Source organism: Trachurus trachurus (genome assembly GCF_905171665.1).
Source record: "Trachurus trachurus genome assembly, chromosome: 6".
Classification (NCBI taxonomy): domain Eukaryota; kingdom Metazoa; phylum Chordata; class Actinopteri; order Carangiformes; family Carangidae; genus Trachurus; species Trachurus trachurus.
Window position 1 is genome coordinate 1958840 of NC_139897.1, and position 11178 is coordinate 1970017.

The window sequence follows — 11178 nt, forward strand, 5'->3', positions numbered from 1 at the left end:
TTTAAACAGTTTATTTGACGCCTATCTCTATAACGCATTATAACCATACTTATAATGAGTTATAATGCAGTTATAACACTGTATAACTATAGCTATAAACAACATTGCTTTATAACAATAATCATAACACACTATCATGACTTATAAGGTCAGTTATTATAATATGTTATAATTGTTAGTGTTTCGCTGACAATGCCCACATCGATAATGCATTAGAAATATAGTTATAATGTGTTATAAACACATAAACATCATAAGGCTTTACAGGCTTACATTATAACTATATTTATAATGCATTATCGATGTGGGCATTGTCAGCGAGTTACTAACAGTTATAACCTATTATAATACCTGACCTTATAGGTCATGATAAAATGCTTTATAGTGTGTTACGGCTTATAAACGTGTATAACTATCATTATAAACACTCATAAATTATCATAAGGCTTTATAACAATAAGCATAACACATTATAGTGCATTATAACTCTTTTATAATACTTGACCTTATAAAATGCGCTATGATGTGTTATACTTATTGTTATAAAGCCTTATGATAATTTATGAGTGTTTATAATGATAGTTATACACAATTATAAGACAATTATAACACATTATAACTATATTTATAATGTATTATCGATGTGGGGTTATTTATGAGCGTTTTATGAGCGTTTATAATTGTAGTTATACAGTGCTGTAACTGCATTATAACTCATTATAAGTATGGTTATAATGTGTTATAGAGATAGGCATCAAATAAAGTGTTAACTAATTTTTTTAATTAATTTAAAACCCTGTGTGTGAATATGTGTGTGTGTTTCAGAGAGTCTTCCTCAGCCACGACATCACATGAAGCCCCCCCCACAACGCAGAGCCGTGTCTGTGCATGAAGACACTCTGGCCATGACGCAGGGTGAGGCTTCCACATGAAGTAACCGCATCCTGCAGACGCTGAAGATGAAATATAAAAACAAAGTTAGAATGAATGTATTAAATCTGAACCCTGTCTTTGTCTGTCTCCGCCCCTCTCAGAGCTGAAGGCGGTGCTACAGAGGTCACCCATCCGTTTCAGGGGCAACAGAGGAGACCTGCCCACCTGCACTGAAGACCCATGCAGTGGGGAGGAAGCACAAAGAGCTCAGGAGGGTGAGGTCTTCATCGTCTCATGTTCACAACGTCCCTCCTGTCTGTCTTTCACTTTGTTCTTGTTGTCTTTTGGCAATCCAACACACTAGGGATGCACATGATTAACCGTTTAACCGTTAACCGATAACAAGAACTTTGACCGATTAATACTATCGGTTATTTATTTTTTTATTAGCTCCTTATGTCGTCAACTCATGGGGGCGTGTCGACACGTGCAGAGTTCCACGTGCCTTCAGTCATATTTCGCAGCAAAAAGTTACACAGAAGGACTGACAGTATGTGCAGCAGCCCCCATGAAGGAAGGTCAGACAATAAATGTAGCCTATATGGACATAGATGTGCATCACCTGTAACAACGGCGCTGAAAATAAATAAATAAATAAAAGAGGACGTCGCTGCTCTCCAGCCTGTTCACCTGCAGCTCTCCTGCAGCTCCACAGAGGAGCTGTCAGAGGAGCTCTGCTGTTCCTCAGTCTGGTGTTTGGCTGCACTTTGTATAAACACAGTTCTACATTGCACGATCTAACCTCCATACGACGCTGAGACAGAGCGCACTGATCAGCTGTCGCAGTGCACGTGTGTATTTAACGGCAAAAAAAAAATTGGAGCGATCAAATTTTTTTTTTGCCCTTAAATACACACGTGCGCCGCCAGCGTCGTAATCTTATCGGTTAACGGTTAATAATCGGTTAACGAGCGTCGGTTATCGGTCAGAAAAGAAATTCAAAATGTGCATCCCTACAACACACTCATCCACCTTTCTGCATGTCCCTCATCCACCCAGCCAGTGACACAGGGAGACAGACGGCTGGAGACAAGAGGGAGTCTGTCCACAGGGAGGAGCTGAAGGATACAAAGCGGCCCGCTCCAGGAGAAGAGGGAGGCCCAGGCTCAGGCTGTCCCTCCTCCTCCTCCACAGCTCAGGCTCATCAAACAGCATCAGCACCCCGACTCTTCAGTCCGGTGGCAGCCCTCAGTAAAGCTCTGGAGACCAGGCCTCCTGTAACCCCTACGGCTCAGAAGAAGAGCGCCAGCACAGCCCAAACTCTAGAAAAACTGCTGGTGTCCCCACCGCCCCAAGACAAGACCCCCAGCACAATCCTGGCTGCGTCAGAATCTCCAGAAAAAAACCTCCAAGTGAGTCCTGCGTCCCACAAGAAGAAGAGCCCAGGCGCAGTGGATCTAAGAGTGAGCACACAGGAGAGGAGAGAGGCGGCGTCTCAACAGCACACGGCGAAGGCAGAGCCAGTAGACCAAAGAACTGAGCCTCCTCTGTCTGAATAACACACACATACACACACACACTGACTTACACTGAGGAGAAAAGACACACCTGGGAGGGAGAGAAGGGAGGGCTCTGTGACATCATTGAGATCAGGAACTGGAGGTCTGAGAGTGGCCTCCTGTGGAAAACGTCTCTATCAGAGTCTGCAAGAGGAATAATATTAACACACACGGCTGGTGCTTATTTCTATGGGTAGCTAACAGCTGACAGACTGCACAGACACCCAGTGGTCCAACAACAACATGCTCACGGACAAGTTCTTCATCTGCCGACCTTCACTTATTTGAAAATAAGTCTGAATTTATTTGTGACTTCCTGAGTTCGGTTAATGCAGTGTTTTTCAACCTTGCGGTCGGGACCCCACGTGGGGTCGCCTGGAATTCAAAAGGGGTCACCTGAAATGTCTAGTAATTGATAGAAAAAACATTTTTTTTCTAATTATTATTCTTTTTAAAATTATGATTAAAAACACCACACACAATCTTAAAGCCCCAGTATGTAACTTATTTGGCTTTTTATTAGCAAAAATCAAATATGTCTTAAATAAATACGTATTTCACTGAAGTCGAATCACAGCCGCATACAAATGAAAGCTTTCTGGTACCTTAGAATGAGTTGTTACAAGTCGTTACAAATACATAAGTGGGTGACGCACCGAACCAAGGCGGCCATGTTGCATCGCCATTTTTTACGTTGAGTGGCAGCGTGACCGTAGGTAACCACGGAAACTCATGGAGCTGTGGGCTCGGGGAGAAAGTTTTCCAGGTAGCGCCTGTTAAAACTGTCACCACTGTGTAGTGTGAGGAAGGACGGAGGCACTGATGTTGCATTCAGGTGCAGTCAGACAGACGGCCGTCGGCAAACCAACCGGATGTCATTTTACTCCACCAGAGAAAGACGGTAAAACGTGGGTCAGATAAACAATACGACATCACCATGACAACATATTGTCACGCAGTGGCGAAAGTTGTCTGCTACGGGCCCTAATGCAAAAAAAAAAATTGCGGGCCCTATAATAATAAGGGGGGGGGGGTGTTAGACTGTAGTATAGGCTACTCCAGGCGTGTGTGGCGCTATAGCGCTGCCACACATAAACACTAAAGACAGAGAAGAAGATGGAAAGTCCCCCGCTGTATTCAAACTCAAATTTGGGATTAAATGTTGACAGGGAGTTGTGTCAGAGTAAATATCACTGATGATTAAACAGGTGTGATTCAGCCGCAGCGTCTGAGCGACCCGACGGCAGTCGGCCGCTGTTGTTACGTCCAATGTGTCGCCTGCTGCAGCGGTGTGTGTCTCAGGTTACAGGTAGGCTACAGTGGTGGGGGGCATGACATTATCGTTTTAGAAAAAATCTGTTTTGGGCGTCCAGACGGATACGCTGGGGCGGCGTTTTTCAGATTTTCCCACTCTGGGACACGTTTTAAAAAATACCGTTTTCACCCCCCGAAAACGCCGTCCGCCTGGACACGATGCCGATCTGATAACGTATTTATCCAGATTCAAAAAAGCCGCTTCCATCTGGACCGGGGCCCTGAGTGAGTGACAGCGCTGTCCCTGTCTCGGTGCTGAACGTGTCACTGCTCGTGAGAGACAGAGAGAGAAAGAGTCAGGGAGAGACGGTCAGGGACGCGCTGCCGACAACAGGAGAACTGTCACCTGTTATGCCCGCGCGCATGTTCATAATCCAGAATAACGTTAATGAATTAATGTAATGATGTAAAAGCCAAGATGATTTAATACAGTAGCCTATACCACCAATTGATACTTTTTTTTGTTTTATTAATTTTTTTTTTTTACCGTTCACCGCGGGCCTTTTTTGGCCACGGGCCCTAATGCAACGGCATTACTTGCATTAATGGTACTTTCGCCACTGTTGTCACGCCTCGTGCTGGCGGACCACTTGTTAACATAGACGCTTGTTTATCCTGTTACATGCAGCGTCTGTTGTCTGTCTGACGTCTGCCCCATTTCACGTGAATGCAACATCAAGAATACGTTCCGATATGCAACCGCACTGCTAGATGGGGGGAATTCCTACATATTATACCTTTAAACAACTGTATTCTATACTTTCACTTCCTCGAATATAAATCGAGTTCAAACAAAAGGCAGCATATAAAAATCACAAATTTGTCACATGATCGTGGGGTCGCCAGGAGTTTGTGATGTCAAAATGGGGTCATGAGCCAAAAAAGGTTGGGAACCACTGGGTTAATGTGAGTCTCTGACAGCTGGGTGGTTTTTGCAGTCTGTGTCTGTTGTTTACCCTGATCAGTAAATACACAGACATTAGCTGTAGCTAGTTAGCAACATACACACCAACCGTGCATCTTCAGAGTGTGTGTGTGTGTGTGTGCGTGTGTGTGTTGACAGTTCATCCTCTGTCTGATCTCAGTTAATGGACTTCATCCTGTCACTTTGCTCCAGGCGTGTTTTTTTTTTTTCTCATCTGAAGATAAACCAATACAGAAAACTGCTGGAGAAGCAGGGTTATACTTTCTTTTTCTTTCTTTTTGGAAGCATTGAACTTGTTAAACTCTCAGCTCGATCCCACAGGGTGAAGCTGCATCCATTTAAATGCAACTGTGCCACCTCTAAAAGTCACTTTGTTTTCTGTCTGGATGCACCTTTAAGATTTGGTGCAGCAGCGTCAGGCAGGTGAGTAAACGGATGAGAGATTGGGGCAGGCGGATGTGAAGTCCTCATTGTGTTTGCTCCACATTTAACAACACTTTAGTGTGTGTCACTCATGGACGTGTTAGCTTTCAGCACATTATATCGAATTCACATTTTCATCACCTGCTGCCGGGCGTACGAACATTATCAATTATCATCATGTAGTTTCTGTCTTTTCACTTTTCCTTCCTAAGTGATTTACATTCCTCTATATAACCAGGTTTTGACTACACCAACACACATAGTTAAGTGATCAATCTCCATTAACACACAGCAAGCTCATTTTTAATTGTGGATTTTTTTGTACATTTTTGAATTTAAGACCTTTATTGCATGATGATTTGAATCCTACTTTAATGCCTTCATAATTTAGCCTGATATTCAGACTGAATTGCTTTTTTTTATTTTTATTTTTTTAAAGCTGTTTGGAGACAATTTCTTTTTCTTGTCCCAAACATCCATCCACTCACAGAGGCTGTTAGTGATTATGATTTTTGGAGAATATCTGTTTTGCAACATATCAGTGTCAGGGATGTTCCTTGAACTACTCACTGTAACTACTAATGTTCTGCAGTTCAGGAGTACGTTTCATGAAGACAGATACACACTGTATGAACCAGGTCTGACTCTAGACATGAGCACAGTGACCACTGCACCTCATTTTCAATGATCTGATCAATAGTTATGACCATTTACAAACTGGATACATTGGGGACGGCAGCTACTTTACGTAACATCACTTTGATTCAGATTCCTCACCCAGTTGCACACCCCCACTTTTAAATTCTGACGTTGCCAATTCAACTGTAGCCTCTCATTGAAACAGAAAATATGTATTTAAGGCAGATATCTTACTTTTGATACACTAGTCCATGCAAGAATTGTCAATAAATAAAGTTGTCCGCCTATGACAGGGTTGGAGGTGGATTTAAAACTAAAAACATTATGTGCTCATGTGTTACAGATTCTATGGCTTTAGGTTTAGATAACCTTCAACATGTTTTAGTTTACAGTCCTAAAGCATACTCCCCACATAAAGAGTTGTTTGGAACGGGACCTGGTGAATGTATCGAAGCACAGCAACAAACTTTGTATTTCATTTTCATCTCACTAAACATCAGTGAGAGTTCTGGATAGTGGGCATAAAGGCGAGAGCCGGCAGAATCCATCTTTTATACACACTGAGTTTTTAATGCCCCAGTATTATTATACTGTAAACTAAAGCCTGTGTGGGATGAACCTAAAGTCATATATGAAGAGCAAGCACATCAGCCCCATCTCATTTATTTCATGATGCAGTTTTTGTTGTGTTTTTTTTTCATACATTACTTTGGCACCAACCTCTGAGCAGGGGCAGTGATTCCCTTTCATCCCTCTCACTCTCTCTCACTCCCCGGTTGTGTGGAGCTCAGGTGAGATGCAGTAGAAATACACATTATGAATTATTGGTGTTTATGGACCCACACTGCTTTGCTGCAGCCCCTGAATGCAGCACACTGTGCTAGACGGTTGCAGCACTGCAGGACCTCAGTCGTGCCCAGTGACAATCTCCTGAACACAAACCTCTGTCTCTTTGACTTCATCCTCCAATCCAGTCATTTCTACCATGAATTCCTCATGTATCAGAGCAGCCAAAAAAAAAAACTAAATTTAAAGGGATACGCCAACATTTTTTTTCCTGTTTTGTCTCACTCCCGAGTCCATGACCAGCAGATAGACACCATCCTTTCGACTGTGCGTGCAGTAACAAGGGAGATAGAGCCCGTATCGCCTGTAATTAGCAGGCTATCATTACCGATGCACTTCCAGCGTTTGAGCTAAGCTAATTACGAGCGATACAGGCTCTATCTCCCTTGTTACTGCACGCACAGTCGAAAGGATGGTGTCTATCTGCTGGTCATGGACTCGGGAGTGAGGCAAGACTGTCAAAAAAAAAAGTTGCCGTATCCTTTAAGGTTCTTCAAAATGAGCGGATAAATGTATCTTGTTTTTAAGGAAAAGGCCTGAGTGCAGCATGTTCATTTTAAGGCAGATGTGTTTGGATTCTGCCTCTGCCTCACACGTCTCATTAGAAGCACCAGACCCCTGAATCTCTCAGTAACATTTTAAGTTTGGAGCCAAGGAAACATTAACAAGGCTTAATCTTAATTGGATGTTTATGAACTTTTTCAGTGACACGTCCCATTTTTTTCTTACCAATGCTGCTTCTACCACAAAGCTGCAAAAACATTTATGAGTCAAGAAGTAGAAGTAGTTTCACGTTCTGGTTATTTTATCATCAAATAATTTCCCACCATGCCATCCCCGAGGGAAAACTACCCACTTTTTATTGTTATTGCCTCGTTAACATGAATTCAGATTCAGTCATTCCGTTCATCATAATCACTATGTCCGTCATATCACAGGAGGACCAGATAGGAGACCAATGTATGATCAGATATTATATGAGATAACAACATGAGTGTATCCAGTCAAACTCTCAGGGTGGTGGTGAAGAGTGGTGTGTGTTTTGTGAGAACAAACCTCAGTTCAGCTCCCTCTGCTGTCGGTGACCTGAGCCTCTGTCTCACCCTGAGGTAGAGTTTATTTTATACTGTCATGTTTATCTTTGCCTTGCACGCACAGAATATGTACAAAACTACATAAAGCAAACAAAAACAAAGTTATGAACAGAGTCTAAATCCATACCTATACTTGTTAATAATTATTAAAAAGTTGATTGAGTTGTGTCATAAATTTGTACTCTCTCGTTTTTATTCTGGTTCAGTTGTTTAATGTTGGCGGTACGGTGGCCCCGAGGGCTCAACACACTGCGACTGGAGAAAACATGCAAACAATAAATAAAAAAAAACACAAGAGTTGCAAAGATTCACAACACATCCCAAGTGTTTTAGGAGGAGGAGTAATGGCTGAAAAGTGTCATGTGAGGTCATCATGATCTTGACCTATGACCTCTGACCATTGACTGTTGACTGCCAGAGGCAAATCACTTTTTTTTTTTTTTAGTCCCATTGGACTTTTGTGTCAAATGTGAAGGGATTCCCATAAAATACAAAGGATAAAATGTGTGAAACAAATAAGAAAAACATTTATAACGTTTAAAATTATAATGTTGATTGCTATTTAACCCTCCTGGAAGGAAGGGAGGCAGGAAGGAAGGAGAAAGGGAAGGAAGGAAGGCTGGAAGGACAAAGGGAAAGAAGGAAGGAAGGACAAAGGGAAAAGGGAGAGAAAGAGATGGAGGGAGGGAGGGAAAAGGGATTGTGGACAGAAGGAAGGGAAAAGGGAAGGACAGAAAGATGGAGGGAGGGAACAGATTCGTCCTAGAAAGAAAGAAGGGAGGAAAGAGAGATGGAGGGTCAATTGGATCAAAAGAGGAAGGAAGGGAAAAAGGATTGTGGAAAGAAGGAAGAGAGAAAGGAAGGATGGAGGTCAATTTGACCCAGAAGGACAACAGGATGATTAGATATACCAACAGATGACTAATGACAACTAAACACACCTTCAGCTGATGAAGACAGTAAAATGTGAGTGAAAGCTCTGGAAAGCTGCTGAGTGGATCTTCAGTCGAGATTACGTCAAACCACTACAGATCCATGAACACCCATTTCAGCAACACAATGACATGATGTTTCACAACTACTACTACTTGTGTTGATGTTGAAATATTAACGAGATGTCAAACTGTTTGCTAGAGATGAAATAGCTGAAGAAGCTGGAGATACGAGACTGAGCTGAAACAGGAGGAGTTGGTGTCAGGATGAAGAACAGGAGAGGTAATCCGTCACAGCTTCTTCTCATCCTTTCTCCGTAATATACCCCTAAAGTTGTTATTCATTTTCCTCGGCTCTGAATACTTTGTTTTTATTCATGTTGTTAGAGTTAGTCTCAGGATGCTCCACATCTCCTCAGTGCCACCACATAATGATCTCCTTTGTTTTATTCTTAGTTAAGCTTCATTCCTTCCCTCATTTCTCCCACCGGGAGTTCTTGTGTCAAGGAGCAGTCAGGCAGCTCCCAGCTGGAGAATCACAGCTGTTAAATACACTGGGATCACAGTGGAAGACAAAGTCTGCAGGTGTGGGATACACATGTACTATGTAGTTGTATGTGCAACTCAGAAGTTCACATCTTCCCCTCTGCTCCCTACCTATAGATAAACACACACTTGCATTTACAGAAAATAAAACATCCACAAGTCTGAACCGTTGTTGTTCAGTTAGTAAGATGATGCATTGCTGCACTTGTGTTTCACTGATAGATTACTGTTGTGTTTTCTGTTTTTTTCTTATTGGTTGGTCTGCAGATTTGAGCCCAGAGGAAAACCACTACACAACATCAATATGAGCCATCAGACAGTTCACATTTAAAACTGTAATATCCACCTCAAATCATCATGGGAAAGTGAAAGTCAGTGGATTCAATGTGGGTAACATAGCAACAGAGTTAAAAATGAAAAAGTGAAGTTTCATAGGGACCAAAATATCCCGGTCCTTAATGTGGAGGCTGGTTTGCGTTCTGAGTGCAGCATGTTCATTTTAAGGCAGATGTGTTTGGATTCTGCCTCTGCCTCACACGTCTCATTAGAAGCACCAGACCTCTGAATCTCTCTGTAACATTTTAAGTTTGGAGCCAAGGAAACATTAACAAGGTTTAATCTTAATTGGATGTGTATGAACTTTTTCAGTGACACGTCCCATTTTTTTCTTACCAACGCTGCTTCTACCACAAAGCTGCAAAAACATTTATGAGTCAAGAAGTAGAAGTAGTTTCACGTTCTGGTTATTTTATCATGAAATAATTTCCCATCATGCCATCCCCGTGGGAAAACTACCCACTTTTTATTGTTATTGCCTCGTTAACATGAATTCAGATTCAGTCATTCTGTACATCATAATCACTATGTCCGTCATATCACAGGAGGACCAGATAGGAGACCAATGTATGATCAGATATTATAGATAACAACATGTGTATAAACCTCAGTTCAGCTCCCTCTGCTGTCGGTGACCTGAGCCTCTGTCTCACCCTGAGGTAGAGTTTATTTTATACTGTCATGTTTATCTTTGCCTTGCACGCACAGAAGAGAAGGATTCACTGTCAGTAACATGGCTACAGAGTATCTCAAATTAGAAAGACCCGTTTTGGTAACACTTTACTTGATGCTATCTCTATAACGCATTATAACGGATACTTATAATGAGTTATTATGCAGTTATATCACTGTATAACTATAGTTAAAAACACTCATAAAGCTTTATAACAATAATCATAACACAATATAAAGCATTTTATCATGACTTATAAGGTCAGGTATTATAATACGTTATAATTGTTTGTGTTTCACTGTGTTTCGCATTGTCAATGCCCACATTGACAATGCTTTATAGTGTGTTAAACACACTATAAAGCATTTTATCATGACTTATAAGGTTAGGTATTATAATATGTTATAATTGTTAGTAACTCACTGACAATGCCCACATCGATAATGCATTATAAATATAGTTATAATGTGTTATAATTGGTTTATGAACGTGTATAACTATCATTATAAACACTCATAGATTAGCATAAGGCTTTATAACAATAAGCATAATCATAGAGTATTATAATACTTGACCTTATAAGCCATTATACAGTAAAATGCTCTATAATGTGTTATGCTTATTGTTATAAAGTCTTATGGTAATCTATAAGTGTTTATAACTATAGTTATATTTAAATCCATAATTACATATTTTACCTCTAACTGCTCCTGCTTTTAATTACACGTATGTATTCAAGTTATGCTTATGTATGTTTGTTATGTCTGAATAGTTATGTATGTCTCAATTGTTTTGTCTTCTGTCTTTATATGTTCTGTGTTTCATCTCGGCTATATTGTAAATGAGGTTGCTCCTCAATATATCTCCGAGTTTAAATAAAGGTTATGAATGAATGAATACAGTGCTATAACTGCATTATAACTCATTATAAGTATGGTTATAATGTGTTATAGAGATAGGCGTCAAATAAAGTGTTACCCAAGTTTCAAAGGGACCAATGATGATGATGGTGCAACAC

At 41.0% G+C, this 11178-nt stretch overlaps 1 protein-coding gene across 1 annotated transcript in view; it reads left to right on the forward strand.

Moving 5' to 3' along the window:
- The window catches only part of carmil2 (capping protein regulator and myosin 1 linker 2), a gene marked incomplete at both ends in the record, with an annotated part of 63695 nt that extends 61263 nt beyond the window's left edge, over positions 1–2432 (forward strand). The window contains 3 exons of the mRNA XM_083973462.1: positions 826–915; positions 1035–1148; positions 1933–2432. Of these exons, the coding sequence (XP_083829588.1) occupies positions 826–915; positions 1035–1148; positions 1933–2432 (704 nt within the window). The remainder of the gene's footprint in view (positions 1–825; positions 916–1034; positions 1149–1932) is intronic.
- Positions 2433–11178: the final 8746 nt, after the last annotated feature.